This window comes from Eretmochelys imbricata, chromosome 3 (genome assembly GCF_965152235.1).
Source record: "Eretmochelys imbricata isolate rEreImb1 chromosome 3, rEreImb1.hap1, whole genome shotgun sequence".
Classification (NCBI taxonomy): Eukaryota; Metazoa; Chordata; order Testudines; family Cheloniidae; genus Eretmochelys; species Eretmochelys imbricata.
The window spans coordinates 140,128,231-140,147,190 of NC_135574.1; the positions used below are offsets into that span (position 1 = coordinate 140,128,231).

An 18,960-nucleotide genomic window follows, 5' to 3' on the forward strand; every position below is an offset into this window, starting at 1 on the left:
CCTGTATGCTCCTTTGAAAATTCTGTCCAAACTCTAATTCTTATAGATCTACAAATGACAAGGCTTAGTTATATTATTTTTCAAGCTAACTTGCAACAGGACTTGAGTGTCTAACTCCCTGAGGCTCCTTTGAAAATCCCAGCCTTTGTCCACACAATATCTTTATTCAGTTTAGTCCCTCAAGTACTTTCATTTTTGTGGCAAACACCATAGGCCATATGTCTTCATTTGGAAACACCTTTCTACTGTCCCCACCTTCTGGGGACGAACTGAATCTGAAAGGTTACCTTTTAAACAAGTTCTATAAAAACCTGGAAATCAAGATGGCTCCATTTTATCCACCGGATGCATACTTCACAGACTTGCTAATACATGTAAATTGTTTGATTGCTTGGAACTACTGATTACCCCATGTGGAGAGCTGATTACCTGATTATCCAAGAGACTAATCCTTTAGCTTGATTTTGTGCCATTTGACAGTCCGGATAATTTTCTAATTACTTCGAGTTTTCAAGTGATTTTATAGGTATTACTGGGGAAAGGAAAAGAGTGGGAGTGTCTTCGTATAGGTAACCTTTTCCCACAAATGTACATCTTATTACAGTCGCTTGTCTAATTTGTTGTTGTTAGTTAAGGTTACAGATAATGAAGAAAATTTCATTGGAAAAGCTTCAAAACCTAATATTTGGTAAAACTTTAGTGGTATTTCCAAGGTGTTGTTTAGAGTTTGACTTCAACCACAGCAGAACAACCTTGACTCACAGCATCAAACTTAGGTTTGACAGTGAATTTTTAAATTACACATATAAAGTGTAATGTAGTAGGTATTTATCAATATGCTAAGAGTTAACATTTTATATTGAGTGATAATGTCTGTCCCTCCCTCTTTATATAAGCACACTACCATGGGATCTAAAATATTTTAATACAGTAAATATATTTAATATTAGTAATATATATAATTATGTGCAAAGAATTAAACAGGTTTATAGTGATTTAAATACTGTAGGTATAACAGATGCTGAAGAGAGACTTACTTGCCACTGAAAAGTTGTTGAGGGGATATGGTAGATCCACATCTTGGGGCTTCTCCTTATACCCTATGAAAGAACCATCTGTCTTCAACAGGAAGTATCTTGGCCGCCAATTTTTGATATATTCTCCTATATAAGAAAAATATACATTAATATCAAAGAAAAGAAAGACTTTGATAGGAGATGTTACAGCGCCGTATCCGTGCCCAACATTAACAGTGTCAGCATTTGTTTGAACAATTTTCTTCATTTAAAAGAAAAAAAGTCACACTTTTATAATTAATTGCACCTTATGTCTCCAGAGATTTATTCAACAATACACACAGAGTTGTGGGCAAAGCAAAACCTTACACTTAGATCACATACATTATTTTAAAAACACTGACATCCTAGATACTGTTCCCAAAGTGAAATGAATAATAAAGAAACAGCATGCACTGTTTATTACATTATGGTAAAATCCAGGGCAAAGGAGGTAAAAACGGACCTTCTCTCTTGTGAGCATTGTTGATTACAAATTAGCTTCCCAGAACTTATCTACCATGCAAAGACCCAATGCAAAATCCAATTTAAGAATAAGAATAAAACAGAGGCTCAGAAAATTGTCCAATTTCATACACGAACAGAACAAAATACATATACTGTGTAAAATCTTATTGAGGTCAAAGAGCTGTTAAAAACTGCTTTTAAATTTAACACGTGCTTGGAAAAGATAATCAAATGCAGTTTAAAATTAACTAGACAGATGCACTGTTTACTAGAAGTAGTGTAAACTACAAGCCGTCAACCACTAAATCATATTACCACCTTCTTCCACTGATGCATGCCGAAAATTTTCCACAAAGAATGTAAATCAATTTCAAGATCTTTCGGTTAACCAGTTAGATGTGCACTTGATACAGCCAGAGAAGTAAGCAAAATCTAACACATACAGTTGTGATATTAAAGGAGACAATCAACAAGTAAGTACATCAGTTTGTTCATAATGCAATTTCAAGAACTTCACTGACTACTGAAATGCTCCTTCACAAAAGTATTGGTAAGAAAATAGTGAAACTAATATGCCAAGCAGATGGTGTTGTGGAATGAACTTCTATCTTCTGAAAAATTACTAATGCAAGCTATTTACATGCATTACTAGATTAAAATATGGGAAACCAATCTTCTCCAGTAAATCAAAATGGTCTGAATCAAAAACTTTGAAATCAGAAAAGTGACTGGTTTCAAAACTTTTTATGATGAGTTCTGGAGAAATGTTTTATCTAGATGATTTATGCAATGATATTTCAGGAATAAAGACAATGTCTTCATCCAAATAATTCACAAATAAGTAGTAATCAACCAGTAATGATGTGTTGTCTACTATGAACAAAACCTCCTGCAACACTTCTATATCTGGGTCTTTAAAGAGTTTAATGAATACACTTAGATCAATTCCCATGTTACTTACATACACTAGTGCTAAACAGCATGGTTTTGCCTTACGTTTCAGCCCCAATATAGTAGTAGCCCACAATGATAGCCAGATGCAGAACATGTCATTCCAAAAGGAATATACAATACAGCACCACTTCTCAGGTCTCTTGCACCATGGATGTCTTTCTTTAAAATACATTAACTTTGCCTGGTTCTTATATATGAATCACACCCAAATTTGCTTTTTCAGGATGTTGTTTCCCTCACAAAAAGAAGTTAATATAATTTTTGCAAACAGATACATTGAAGAATATGCCTTCTCTTGAAATGATCAATATTGCTGTAACAAAACTGGCCTGGATAAAGGCTATTGAAAATGGAGTGGGTTTAGGTGAATATACTTATGGGCAGTTTTTTGTTTATATTGTAATTTTTAACGTATAGCTACCATGCCCATAAAAATGGATGGATGCCCACACTTGCACTTCAGAAATCTGAAGAATAAAACAAACAACATACTGGTTAACATTTCACTTAATTGCTGAAATAGCTTAATAGTTATCAAGATACACTCATTTTCCTCTGCTTAATTTATAAAATGCTCCCTTATAAAAATAATTATGCTCCCTTCTGCATAATCCAGTTGTTTTAAGATTAAAAACAGCTTTTGGTCTATGTTTCTTAAAAGTGATCAGTGTTCACATGAAGCCAAAAATTCTCACCATAAGAAACAAACACTCATACATTACATATCTCACGATATTTGTAACAGAGGACAACTCTCTGACTTCCAAATGACCTATCAGCATTTCAACTTTAAATTTTTATGTTTTTCAGCAATAAAAATATGTGCATATGTAAACATCATTTAAAGTCTACTACATTTCTAAAGAAGCAGCTAATACTAAATTTGAAGTCATAGTAAGACTATATTTTCAGAATAGAACATATGTTTACCAAGTACCTTAAACATAAAAGAACTGCAAAAGCCTTACATTTAAAAGTTTGTATATTCAAGTGTTAAGATTAAAGTAAAGGATTTTGTGAGAAAAGAAAAGTCCACATGGACCAACCAGCAGAAAAGATGGCCTGACAATTTAATGAAGTACAGTCTTTGAGGTAGTTAAAATAGCAGTAGTTTTCCTATAGAGAATTATTCAGTTTGTACCCAGCTTCCTGCTGGGTTAATTTAAGCTAAATTATTATTTAGCTTAAATTTACGCCCTTCTAAATTGAAAAACATGTTCTCCTAGAATCTGCTTACTAGACTTGGAAGAGCTGTATAATTTTACTCATTGCACTGAAGTAAACCAAGTTATTCATGCATCTTTTTAACTCTGGTCAAAGTATTTAATGCTATTACAGAATAATGGCACTTTCACATACAAGGAAAATTCTGTAACCCTGGAGTCAGCTTCAACTTCTTTGCTCCTCTAGCAATACTTCCCAGGGCGTTCCCCAAAATTGGGAATTGATATGGCAACCGAAATTCTGATTCACATGAAAATAAAAGTCTGGATCTTTGACAAAGCAAAAAAAAAAAAAAAAAAAGAAAAAAAAATGTTGAGGTAGCTATACAAGGAATATGGTAATACTGAGTACGTCAACAACAGAATAGAAGACAGCTGTGTAGACATTTGGGCTTAGGCTGGAGCCCAGGCTGTGGGACCCTCCACGCTTGTGGGGTCCAAAGGTTCAGGCTGCAGCCTAAGCCCGAATGTCTACACAGCAATTTTACAGCCCCGCAGCCCAAGCCCTATGAGCTGACCCAGGCCAGCCCACAGGTGCTTAATTGCTACATACACGTACCCACAGGGTCATGAGAATGAAGTTCTGAATTGCTCTTCACCTGACATTCTTTGGTTGTTATTGCCAATGCATTACGTGCAACACCAATGAAAGGGGGTTTATACTGCCATTTCTTTATACGGCCATTTCCAAACAGATAGCAACATGACTTGCCTTCAGATTTTTTTTTTCTGATAAGGAGTTTGTTGTAGTGATGTAATGCTTGTAATTTTGATACTTTGCTAAAGAGCTGTGGTGGGAGGAGATTTCTGTGGTACCAGACAAGAGTCTTCAGTTTGCTCATGCGCACATAAAATGAATTTCTTAAAGTCAGTTATGTCTTTAAATTTACCTCGGGTCTCTAACTATGTCTTCAAACACAGACTTCACCGAACACTTTATTGTTCTTTTTACTATTAACATCCATTTGTAATCTTAAGAAAATGAGAATTCAGCCCTCCTTTTGAGAATTACTAATTCAAAAATACCCAACTAATTTTATTGCTGATGAATCACAGTAATTATTAAGACAAATTGGTCATCTATGCAACAGATAATTTAACCTATTTTATTTAACAGAGTTTGATAATTTTGAATATGAAAAGGGCTTCTGGAGATGTCAGGAAAACATTTTTAAGATACAGAGCTGACAGGCAACGGAAGGAAGCCTTTGAGTTCAATAACTTGCTTCCCAGAAAGGAGCAACAGCTGCCACACAGACACAAGTGAGAATTAAAAAAAAAAAAAAAAAAAAAAAAAAAAAACAGTAAGCAGAGAACACCAAAAATCTGCCTCAGATATTTCCTTATCAATTTATCAAAATGGTTTTAAAAGAAAGAACATTGTGGGGTGAGGGATTGTTTGGGATTTTTTATTTGTTTGGCAGGGTACCAGGAAGGGGTGGGGAAACGGGACAGAGCAAGTTGTACTATTTTTTTTATTTTTAAAGGAGAAATGTACATGTTTTCTGTTTTAAAATAGACAACTATCTCTCTCGTGTCCAGATAAACAAATGGAGGGACAAAAATAACAATGTACCTTTACAGCAAAGACTAGGAAAATGGGGCAAACAAAAACTGTTTAAAAGAAACCAAGGCTAAAGCATATTCATATACAAGTTATTAAAATGAAGCAAGATCATGAGAGATGCCAGGTCAAGCAAGACATCAAAAATCCTGCTTTTTGTTTTTAAATTGAATTTACTTACCATGGCCCTCTGAGGGCAGTGTTACCTAACACAACATAAGAAGCATCAGAAGTGACTTTTTACCTAAGATGACAGTTATTAAATTTACAATGGTTTTAGTAAATATTTACCTGTTGTGATTTCATAACATATGGAAATTGCAACGTAATCTAAAGCAACTGTAAAAAAACTGAGATTAAAAGAAATGAAAAGTATATCTTCCCTTAGCATCAAGTGTATGCTGTTTAATATAATGGAGTATTATAGATGCACGCACACACACAAATTTACTTTAAGGAGAGCCAAATTTTGGCAATAAATGTTTAGATCCTATCCTCTCTCTTTTATATAGTAAGGCAGCCCATATTTAAATAAAAATGCATGTTTCCAAGAAGCCACTGCTAATACTAAATGACATTTTGAGTACATCTATATTAAGACTTGAAAAATTCAACTGTCTATTCACCAGTGGGAAGTTTTCCTTATTAAGTGTGAAGAGCATATATTGCCATCTATTTATGCAGTACTGAAGCCTTCCTTAAGAAGTTTCTAGCCTGGGAGTGAAGATAAATGAGAACTGAATGTAAACTGAGGGAATGTTGTCTTTCTGAGGCTACAGACCATTCCAGTTCACCTAATGTTCCTCCCAGCTTAACAAAGTACTATCACAGTGTAATTAACAAGACTGATCAGTTTTACTACTGCTGTTCAGAACCTATGGGCAGAAACTGTCAAGAACCTTGTGAGAGACCTTCCTCCCCCTTGCAACAACCAGGAAGCGGAAAAGGGAGGAAAAGGCAGAAATCATCTTCTTTCCAATAGGACATGGACAGAGATCAAAATTAAGAGGTTGACTGAGTCACCCAGGAAAATCCAGTAACAGCACTCTAGTTGAAGTCGCAGCACATTTCCCAGTAGCTGGAAGTGAGTAGGAGAGCTGGGCTTCTTACCAGGGGCACTGTTCCTGGACCTCACTAATGGGGTTCCCATACCCTCATCTTTTGTACGTACCTCTAGCTAGAATGCCCCCCACCCAGTTTATCTGGTAGAAGACTATACAGGATCTGCAAGATGCCAGACATCTTTGAAATGAACAGGGGAGCGTAAACAGGAGTAGGACCCTCCTTCGCCAGGACATTCCACCCCCTATGGCCAGCCAGAGTAAGATAGGAGCCAAATGGCTTCTTACTCCCGATGGTCATTACTTTAAACCTTTGCCTTGCCAGGGTTTCTTGAGCCTCTTGCTCTATTTTAGCTAGAAGATTAATCCTCCAACTGGTAGAAAACTAGTAAATTTTCCAAGCTCTTTTGTAGATTGCCATGCCAGGCAAACAGTCTTCAAAACAATAAAGAAAGGCTATTTACCTTACAGTAATTGGAGTTCTTTGAGATGTATGGTCCCTGTACGTATAGCACTGTGGGTAAACATGCACTCTGTATGCCTGGGAATGGAAGATTTTTCATTAGCAGTGTGCATGGGTCTGCTCCTGCATCTCCTCTTGCTTTGGATCGAGGGCATAAGGGGCAACACAGACAAACCGCCTCTCCAGTTCCTTCTCTAAAACAAGTCACTTTAGGAAAGGATCTGAAGCTGAGGGGAAGGAGGGTGGGTGGTGGTATACAAATAGGGATGACACATTTTGAAGAACTCCAGTTTTTGTAAAGTAATCTTTCTTTCTTTGAGCAATGCTTTCTATGTGCATTCTGTGTGGGTGTCTCACAAGCACTACTCACTGAGGAAGACAGTGCAAGGAGCCACTAGGGTTGCCAACCTCCTAATTTCTGAAAATCAGACACCCGCCCCGCCCCCACCTCTCCTCTTCCTCCAAGTCCCCGCCCCTGTCCCCAAGTCCCCACCCTCTGCTCACTCCTCTCCCCTATTTCCCATTGCTCACAGCTTCCCTGACTCCTCATTACGAAGTCTGCCAAGCCCTCTGCTGCTTTAATGTACATCCGTCCACACTTGAACTGCAACATAAGAATCACAGAGAAATAAATTCAGGCCTGGCATTAACAGAGTATCCATCCCTATGTGTTAACAGTCTCAGGCCCTCTTCTTATTACAGGTCTGAATTTGGCCTCTTTGCTTTAAGCGGAGGCCTAACAAGCAGATTCTGGTCCCACCAGCACCTTTCTAAACCCTGAGCAACACCAGCATGAGCAGCCAAGGGACATACAAACCGTAACTCCAGCATGCTGCCTGGGAGCGCAGGTCAGAAGAATGCTGTGGCTGCATGGGAGCAGCCAGCAGCCCTGCTGGTGAGATAGGATGTGGCCATCCTGCACAGTGCCTCCCCTTGCACTGCCTGCCCAGCAGACCCCTTCCCCACCCGAGCCCTTCCCACCTCAGAGCTGCCTGAGAGGGCGGCCAGAGGAAGCGCTGGCTGCCAGGGCAGCTGGTGTTCATTCCCTCCTGGGGAACATTCCATGCCTGCTGGGAGCTCCTTACCCCACTCGCCATGGGCCCCCACACACTGTCTTTGATCGCAAACTGTGCTCCTCAAAGGGGCCGCCCAAGCCAGTGCGTGCATGCTGCCTCAGGAACTGCCTCTTCAGGGCTGGGCAACAGATTGCCACTCCTCTCCCTCCTTACCCACAGGCCGCAGTGACCGGACATTGCCAGGTCCCCTTTTCCACCCAACTTTCCGGTCGAAAACTGGACACCTGACAACCCTAGGAACCATGCTGCACCACAGACTGCAGGACCACTGTGCCTCAAGATGCACCTGCTGAAGAGGATTGTACTAAGGCCTAATGTCTATAAAGGTATGCACAAAGCCCCATGTTGCCATTCTACAGGAGGGGAACACCCTGAAGAGAAGCAACCAAGGTAACAGTAGACAGTAATGAAGAAGCAGAGTGGGGAAGGAAACAGAGTGTCCCTAGACATGAAGAACGCTGTGTAGCTCAAAAGTTTGTACTTTCCACCAACAGAAGTTAGACCAATAAAAGATATTACCTCACCTACCTTGTCTTTCTGATACCCTGGGACCAACACAACTACAACACCACAAACCAATAATTATATATGACAGTGAATGTTGAGATTCAAAAAGTTAAAGCTTTATAACCATTAAAACAGTCAACATCATGTCAAAATATACAAAGTAAATATCCTTAAGTTAAACCCTAGTAAGCAATTTCTTTATTTTGCCTATGCGTAATTTCCAATTATTATCCATGGAAATATTTTTTCATCTGTTTGTGTGGTGAGAGAAACATTGACCAATAAAAATTTAATACTTCCAAGCCTAACTCTGAGTCTGATCCAATGTGGCAATTCTTATGGCCTTATACACCTTTGTGTCCTAGTATTTTAGCTGACTTTTTTAAAAAGAAAATTACTTAATAGTAATTCTTGTTCTCAGAAGGCTTGTAACAAAAAGGCAAAACCCCTTTAGCTAAGTACCATATCCAATGAATTCCCTTGCTGATCTTTTTGCTAATTCTAAACATATGTCTTCCCCATTTTAAATTACTGGACTGAATCTCTGTCCTATCACCTGTAAATTTAGTACTATTATGGATTCTAGTCATCGTTCAAATCTTTCCTTCCTGTTGCATTAAACTCTCAATATTTTTTTAAATATAAAAATATGGGAAAATATTAAGAATAAATATTCAACAAGAAAAGCGAGAGATTGCCCTATACAACTGTAATATCAGTCTCTAACTTAGCAGGTCTGGACTCAGTTTTTAAAAATGCATTTGCTTAAATGTGCACCTAACATACTCTCACAAAACTACTAACGTGCCATTGCAAGTCAAGGATTTGCACACACAGGTTACATAATGCATCTCCTCAACATGAGCATGCACAAAATCATCTTGCCAATTTAAACATTACTCTTATTTCCCTTTCACTCTTGAACACTTCAGATGACATGTAACCCAATCAAATTCAATGGCACTATTCAAATGTGTGAAATTGCTCACTTGCAAACGTGTTTACAGGTTCAAGTACAAATTTGGGTCCTGATCCTATAACAGTAAATGTTTAAAGTGGCAAGATTTTCTTCCTGATAGCTCAAATTGGACATAGAAAAGGTCAGTTCTGAATCTGGCCAGGATGTCTCTAACTCTTCATAATTGTAGCCTGAATTTTTAAAAGCAAGTTCATAATCTTATCCAGCACAATTTGTGACTAATCATCAATATGGGAGTGTAGGTACACATCTTTCAACTCATTTCAGATGAAAAAGCAGGTCTTTGAATCAACTCACCTGCTGACAGTCTCGAGGAAATATATCTTAAAACAGTTATCTTGAAATATATATTTCTATTATTGGAAATTCTTGATGGATAAAGAATAATGTATTGCTGCCTAGAGCAACCTGGTCTTTATTGTCTATAACTGTAATATCTAAATCACCCTGATTATATTTCTTGTTTCTCTTGAGATGAGCAAATTTATATTCCATTTCAGTAATAAGCCTAGTGTACTCTCCACTTCCTATGTCTGTTCTCACAAATTCCATAATTGTATACTTGCATACTACAAAGTTTTAGTGCAAAATTCTGCCCTCAAATATGACTTCACCAACCAATGGAAGACCAGTTTGAACAACCATGATCCTTCTAAAATATAAAATCTTCCTACTATATTTTCCACTACATGCATCCGATGAAGTGAGCTGTAGCTCGCGAAAGCTTATGCTCAGATAAATTGGTTAGTCTCTAAGGTGCAACAAGTACTCCTTTTCTTTTTGCGAATACAGACTAACACGGCTGCTACTCTGAAATATGATCTTTCTGGCACTGTAGAACACAGAAGAACATGGAATAAATCCATGAAGAAGAAATGCCAACCCAGCTAACAAAAAGAAGGTGACTCACCATTTGCAAAACTACTGACCTCTGCCAGGACACAGATGTAGAAAGCACTACTTGGTGGGAGGCAGTCACACCTGAATTCTCAGTTAAACTCCAACTGAAATAATAATTCCAAATTATGCCAAGACGACTGAAATGCTGATTCCAAGGACTAAAAAAGAAGACATTAAATGCTCTCATCAGTTTGTTTTCTTAGTTCAGTAATCTTGAAGAAAATGTCTTTTCCAGATTTAAGACTGACATCTTTCTTTTTTCCTATAAAGACACAGAATAAGATTTCTGCTAAGCTCGTTCACATAATATTCAAGTGATTCAGTGACTAACCAAAAATCTTTGTTATATCCTGATGTAAAAAAGTTAGAAGAGAAGTACACGGAAACAGCCATGGAGCACTTCAAACTACTATTTCCATTTACCATTCTTAAGGCAATATCTTTATCCCATCAAAATAACCCAACTACCAGAACAGTAAACTTAACTCTTCTATGCAGTGTAGTTGTAGCTGTGTTGGTCCCAATATATGAGAGTGAAAAGGTGTGTCAAGTCTGACTTTTATTGGACTTACTTCTGCTGCTTAAAGAGACAAGCTTTGAAGCTTACACAGACCTGAAAAATTATTCTGTGTAAGCTCAAAAGTTTGTCTCTCTTAACAAAAGAATAAGGTCCAATAAAAGTTATTACCTCACCCACCTTGTCTCTCTAAACGTATTCTTAATATTTAAGAGGGGAAAGCCTGTGGATTTAACTTTCCACTTTCATAATCTAAAGTAAGAGATCACCTGACAAATAGGAAAAAATTAAATTTACACTTAACCCTTTTGGGACAGCTTTAGTCCTTCTCCATATGTCTGTACCCCTTTTCTTGTCAAAAATTTTCATTTTTACTTCTTTCCAGCGAACCTGGAAATTCATAACAAACAAAACAATCCCCCCAAAAGGGGATACTAGGGGGGAGGGGAGAAAGTATGATTGAAGTCTGTGGTTTAAAATCTGGTTTATATGCAACTGTCAATACACAGGAAAATATGAAAAAAAGTTAGCTGACGCTCTTCAGGAGTGGACCAGCCTTTCACCACTGGAGAAGCATTCAAAATGTGATCAAGTTGCAAGAGAAAATTAGTCTGCTAATCTAACACTAGCCCTTAGTGCTTATTTGTCTAGTTTTATATAATTTTAAACAATTTTTAACTGGCATTTTCTGCCCAGGAAAGGCCCAAGTTGCGATAGCAAGGGTGTGCAACATATCACTCTTGAGATACTTGAACAAAGCTACATAAGAGAGCTTACCTAGTGCCTGTCTACACATTTCTTGGGATCAAAATAATTTTATTACTCTATTTCCATAAGTACTAAATTTACCAAAAGCTTAAAAATAGCAAAGAAAACTTAATTTCTCTCTCAGAAAGGTTCCTTTTAGAAAACAACAATGGAGGAAGGGGAAATATTAAACTCCCGAACTAATTAACAAAACTAAAGAAGGAGGTGGGGAACAATGACAATTAGTATGTACCCTCCCCCCAACCAAACCTCCAAATACACTCATTCTGTATATGCACACACAACAGCAGCATCATAAACCGTCTCAAGTTCTTGCCATTATTCAGTTCGACATCTGCACATGTTTATGCGTCTCTCCAAACAACCTCTTGAACACCCTGCTGGAGCTGTCATTTTTTTCTTCTCCCTATCTGGCAGATGGCAAGTCAACAATCGGCATCAACAGCAGCCGAATATCTCCCCCCTCCAGCCTACCCCCCCTAAACAGACACAATAATAACTTCTTTGTGCTTCCCCACAATGCAGCTGCTTAAACCATTTCGCTACAAGGCTGCTTTGCCTTAATAAAAAAAATCCCTTCTGTCAAGTCTAAAAAGCAGCATAATGTTAAGCAAGCTAAAGCCACAGCACAGCTGCAAACGGGCAGACACATTGACAGCTCCTCCCTTAACAAAGCCCTGTGAATTGAAGGGGGTTCATCTGAGGCTCACACAGTAATTAGTATAAAAAAGTCCGACAGCCTCTATTATGCTAAGGAAAAAAAACTGGACAGAACTGGGCTGCTGTTTTGCGTCAAGAGTTCTGCTGCAGAGTAGATAAATCATGTTGGGTTTTTCCCCCCCTCTCTTTTTAAAGACAGTAATAAGGAGGATGAGAGAAGCTAATTTGAAAACTTGGACACAGTAATTGTACCATATGGTGAGCATTTATCCCTTCTGAAATACACGCTAACAGTCACTTACATGCACACTGCTTTGTTTTACAGTTGTTATTCTCTCTACCATATTCATAAAATGGATCTGAATATCTGATACTCCAGAGAAGTTGTGTGTAATTAGCAACAAAACTGCCTGGGCTTAATATACTGGCCTAGCATACCAATCTAATACACTGCAAAACAACTGCCTCCCTCCCTCCTCCCCCACAAAAAAATGAAGTAGTGTCCACTTCAAGGTTTTATCTTCAACTCAAGATAGTCAAATATCAAAATATGACAAAGTTTAGAGAAGTAATTTCTTGACACTTTCATATATTGCTTCTTGAAACAGCTGGTTCTAGAACACATGAGGTCAGGCTAGTCTCATTATAACCCTATGCTACACAAAAAAGCTTGTTCAAGAAACAAGTATAATTCAGCCACTAGATAAAAATAATCACAAAATAATTAAGTTTAACCATCCTCGGGGAGGAACCGTACCAAAAACTTCCATGGTGACATTAAGCTTAAGAAAGGGCAATTTAAAAAAAGAAAGAAACCAATTAAAGAGATCCTAAGAAAAAGTGGGGAAATTAAAACCCTTATTTTCTACCTGGATGATATTAAAGAATACTGTTCCATAACAGAGTCACAAAAGAAATGCACACAGCTAAACGAAAAAGGAAGAAGGGATATCAGAATTATTTTAAAATAACAAACTCTGGTTGAATGGCAAGGTTCAGAAATTATTCAAGTCAAACAGTATCTTTCAGAAAATGGAAATCCAAACCTGGAAAGGAACATAAACCAAGGCTCGCAAAATGTAAGGTAGACATTTGGAGGGCTAAAACAGATTTTTGAGGAGCAAATAACCAAACACATATAAACAAAAATAAATTAAGGCGAACAACATGAGAGAATCAGTCCATCTGCTAGACACAAGAACAGAAAGGCTGCAACTCAGAATTAGAGTATTGTAGAGAAACTAAACGATTTCTTTGCACCAGTCTTCATTACAGAAGATAGTGAGGAGAAACCTTCTGTGAACGATCACTTTTCAGGTAACAAAGACAAGGTATTGTCAGTGATCGTGGTGTCTAAAGATCAAATACTGGAACAAAGTGAGAAAGAGCAAACACGGACAGTATGTAGACAAGATTTCTAAAGACATTTAAGAATGAAGTGGTTGAACAAAAATATGCAATCTTTTATTAAAATCACGTTCTACTGTCCGATTAGAGGGTGGCAAATTTCATACTTATGATTTAAAAAAGGGGCTAAGGGTGATTCAGGGAATTGCAGGCCAGTAATTCTTACTTCACTACCAGGAAAACTGTTCAAAGCCATAATTAAAAACAGAATTAGAAAGCATATTAGATCAATCTACATGAGAAAGACAAACCAGTACTGCTTCTAAATAACATGCCTATCTTAACTATTGGAATTCTTCGAGTACCTCAACAAAATAATGAATAAAAAAACAATTAGCTGACTATTTATTTGAACTTACTAAAAGCTTTCAGAAAGAGTTACTAAGGAAACTTGGTAGTTCTGGGAAGGGAGGGGGAGGAAAAAAGAGGTAAAGTGCCGTGGAATTGGATGGATTAGAAACTAGCTGAAAGAAAGGAAACAGAATAGGATTATATAGTCAATTTTCAATATGGGGGTGCCACAAGATTCTATATTAGGAACAGTTTTGATTAATAAATAAATTCATGACCCAAAAAAATATGAGGTGGAAAAATTATTTATGTTTGTCTAGAATATGAGGAATTTCAGAGGACCATAACAAGTTTATAAAATGGGCAGAAAGACAACAGATGAAATCTAAGGTGGAGAAATGCAAAGTAATTCACATCAAAAGGAATAATTTGCAGAACTCAAACAGTCCTGAGTCTGAAATTAACTATAACTATTCTGGACTGCTCAATGAAATCTTCTGCTCAATGTGTGCCTTTGAGGAAATGGAAACAAAATATTAGGGTACATAAAGAACAGGATGTAAAGTAATACTGAAACATTACAATGCTATTGTATACAGATACATCTATGCCTTCATTTGGAATACTACGTTAGTTCTGGTCAAACTTTCTCAAAAAGATGTAAAAGTAGTAGAGGGGATTCAGAGACCAGACAAAGGAATCAAGAGACTTCCAAATGAAGAAAGAATGAATGGATCAGGACTATTTAAATTACGGATGAGATGAAGAAGAAGGAATATTATAATGACGTACAAAATAACAAACAGTATAGAGAAGATAAAGGATAACAGGTGAGACCAAAAAGGAGAGGATAAGAGCAAGAGGGACTTATGCTCAAATACATTGGTTAGTCTCTAAGGTGCCACAAGTACTCCTTTTCTTTTTACTGAAAATGAAAGACAAGAAGTTTTTAAAAACACAAAAAGAAAACACATTTTAGACAGACCATATTTATTCTCTGGAAGTCACTGCCACAAAATATCATTTACACCAAAAGCTTGTTGGGGTCAATAAAAGATAAGACATTTATATGGATTATGAGAACATCTACAGTTATATTAGATAGGATTTTTTTTTGAATATGGATTATAAATCCTTATGCATCAGGATATAAATCAACCTAAAAGGTTTAGATTTTCAAAAGAGCTCAAGAGTAAGTATCCAAGTGCTCAGCACCCATAACTGGGACCAGATTTTCAAAAGTGCTCAATTACAAGCACCCCACAGTGTAATACTGATGGTCAAATTTTCCAAAAAAAGATCAGGAGCCACCATACTAAAATCTTCTGATAATCTGAACCCTTATTTAGGTACCTAAATGCGACCTGAACTCTTTTGAAAACCTAGCCTCAAATGTGTGGGGGTATTCTCCTTTTGAATGTCTGGACCTAACTGTCACAGCTTAGGACACTAAAAATCATTGTCTTAATAAAGACACTGGATTTATGGCTTATTACAACAATCAGTAACCGACTAGCCCCTCCTTTATGTCCTATATCTACAGCGTGTTAATGGGCCACTTCACCTTGAATAGTCCCTTTAGAACACGTGCTAATTCTTACATTACACTATCTGTTTGATCTTGTATTTACCTGTGACACTTTGAGTACCTTTTCCAGATCTGAAGAGCTCTGTGTATCTTAAAAGCTTGTCTATCTCACTGACAGAAGTTGATAAATAAATAAAACAACGGTTCTCAAACTTCAGTAACCCAAGGACCCAATTTTGATTTAAAATGTTGCCATGGACCCCCAAGCCCCCTAGTCAGCCCCAGACCCCGCCATCACTTCACCCCTTCCCCCAAGGCCCCACCACCACCCCACCTCTTCCCGCTCCACACCTGCCCCTCCTCTTCCCCGTCTCTTTCTGCCCACTCCCCTCAAGCGCCACTGTCCCCGCTCATCCCCTTCCCTCCCAGCACCTCCTGCACCTTGGGAAACTGGCCATTTTAACAGACAGGATAGCAGACTAGGTGGGCCACTGGTCTTATCTAGTATGGCATCTCTTGCATTTGTAAGTTCAGCTACAAATGACCATTGTTTTGAAACAACAAAAAATAGTCATTTTAATGAGAGTTTTTAAGTTCAGCTATACCTCAAAGAAAAGATGCCAACATGGTTCTGCATCATTGTTGCTAATGACCAAGCACAGGATATTACTAGTATATTGTAGCATATAAGTGACCAACCTTAACACCCTTTACTACAATTTTATATCTGATACAGGAAAATGAACTCTCTTCTAATAATATTCAATTTTTATATGCATGTACAGATTAAGAGTATATACAGCATCTGGAAGGTGTCATTCCCAGCACAGAAAGGCACACATGCTAGCTCTCCTCCAATTAGCAAGTAAAAATAGCAAGTCTGGCTGTGGCAACATGGGCAGTAGCTAGGCATCCTAATACAGTCCCACCTAACCCCACGGGTACATACTTGCATGGCTCGCTCAAGCCGCCACCTGTGCTGCCATAGCCACACTGCAATTTTTAGCATGACAGCTCAAGCACAGCTAGCATATGTACGTCTACCGAAGCTGGGAATTATACCTCCCGTAGATATACAAATAGATGAAACCATAAAGAAACTTTAAAGGCTTGTATACTTTACCAAGTGCTCATGGTCAGCTGTATGATAAACCCTGTACTTGAAAACCTCTTCAATATCTTCAAAATCATTTGAAGTAAAATACTTTAACATCTACCTGTGAAGCACAAATCATGAGTCAATCATGTCAACTAATTTTGCTGTTCAAAACATCAGGAAGCCAAAAAACTGATTTTTCTTCATGTTGACTTAGCATTGGAACACTAAATACAATGCTATAAAGAACACCAGGAAAGTTAACGTAGTTAATAATATACTTTCTTCAGCTTAGAGAAAAAGATCTTAACTAGATATAGCTCAAATGTCCTTAAAAACACTTCAGTTTTTTAGTTTAAATACTTTGTCGGTCCTAAAATATTTGTATTTGATTGCTAACGATCAAGTCAGAATGAGAATCACAAAACAATTTTAAAAACTAAGAATATCATTTAGTGTTATCTTTTGTAATCAGTTGTTTTTTTAAGAACAGAAGTGTTAATGTCAATAAATATTTACTTAGCTGAGATAATGAAGTTTTCTTACCAGTAATTTTGACCAGTCAGACCCAGCAATTTAGAATTCATTAAGTGTGTCCATCCTCCTCCATTTTTGTAACTAGTGTGCAAACATTAGCCAGTTTACAGTCATAACTTGAAAAAATTTAAAATAGATTTATACAACCCTATCTGCAGAATTTCTGTCATTGATAGGCCTTTCAAGTCATATGACCTGCATCACAGAAATTTAATTTAATTTACATGGCCTAGTGCAACAACCTAAGAGAAATATTTGTCCCTGTTTTTCTGATTTGCACATACTCCATATAAAACTAACCTATGTGTATCTTGTGCTTTCTCTCCACTAACAGAAAACCCAAGATTTTTTTCCGAATTTCTAACTAGAAGTTGGTAATTACTGGGTGGTCTAGTACACTCCTGATGTAAAGTTCTAAAATTGTCTTTATCCGACTACCTTAAAAATCTGCAGCCATATTATTCAATATTCTGAAATTTCACACTGTAAGAAACATTTTTCCCATTAATTCTAATTCTAAAATTGGCACTTCTGAGATTTTAGCTGGTGATCCTTAATATAACTTACTGAAGAGTACTATTTGTGACACCCCAGGGTAAGTTACAACATAAAACCGTAAATTTATTAGTTTACTTTAATAATTAGTGAACAAAACACTATTGTTTTAATAGAAAAGGTTTTGTTTAAATATGAAAACAGCAAAGTTTGCTGATTAATAAAACACAAAAATGGAACCGACTTACAAAACTGATTTTAGAATCCTTTAGTAATTCTGTACCGGTGGTGTCACAAAAGATGTCACATCTGAACAGGCCATGGTCTGCTCAAAGTTTGGAAATGTCCGTTTTAATTAAAATATTTATTAAAAGTATTAAAAAGACTATTATTAAAAGTAGCCATGTATTCTTTCCATTTCATTGAGTTTCAGAATGCTTCTAAGATGCATGGGTGCAACTTCCTTTTTTTAAAAAAAAAAGCAACACTAGTCTAAATTAAATGAAAACTAAAGGTCTTCTTCTATAATGAATATATATATTTATATAGGATGTGGGGAAATCTAGATTATACTTATAGTCTAGTAAAAGCATGAACAACAATGCTTACAGAACCTTAATAAAACATCCATATTTTCTGATTGCTTTTAATAACCTCCAAATGATAATTTCCTCAGAGCACTAAAAACTGGTGACAAAAACACCCGCACATTAGCACAGTGCTACAAGATGGGTGGTGGGGAATGAATTTCTACATACTAGTTGCATTCTTAAATTAACCTTTTAACTTTAAGGAAAAATACCATTACTGAATAATATTTTCACTATGTGTCTAACCTATGAAAGTTCTTTGTAAATCATCCAAACGCTACTGTGTGAATTTTCTGGAGCAGAATACCAGGAAAGCCAAATATTTATTAGCCAATGAGTTGTTGATATTTAAAAGATACCAAGAAATCTTCACAATAATGGTCTAAGTCCTCTGGGTCCAACTAAAATGTCCTCAGGCACAGATTTGCAAGGGGACTTAAAGGCAATTTAAAGTCTCTGCATTCCACCAATTGTGTGGGCAGTTAGGCTTCCGTAACTTATATCTGGGGATAAACTCGGGGAAAATTACACTCTTTTTCCTTCTTATGCCAGTCCAGATGCTAGAGGCCTTCTAAAGCAGTGCAGTGCTGTACAGCAAGAAGGTATCAGCACCTCAGAGGTGTCTGCAGCACTCCTAAACATTAATCTGTAGTGTTATGAGAACATAAACAGTAAGCGATGCATGATCCAGGTGGCTGCCTTAACTGGTCTCCAAAAATTATCATCTTTTCAGCTCATAACACTATTTGCTATTATTTCCAATGGAGCGTACTTTCAAAGCACCTGGGTCTTCTCTCCCTGAAGTGAAACAAGATTCCCTG

General features: G+C 37.1%; 1 protein-coding gene across 1 annotated transcript in view; it reads right to left on the reverse strand.

Moving 5' to 3' along the window:
• The window catches only part of AKT3 (AKT serine/threonine kinase 3), a 256,937-nt gene that overhangs the window by 129,577 nt on the left and 108,400 nt on the right, over positions 1-18,960 (reverse strand). The window contains exon 3 of the mRNA XM_077811875.1: positions 1,038-1,163. Within this exon, the coding sequence (XP_077668001.1) occupies positions 1,038-1,163 (126 nt within the window). The remainder of the gene's footprint in view (positions 1-1,037; positions 1,164-18,960) is intronic.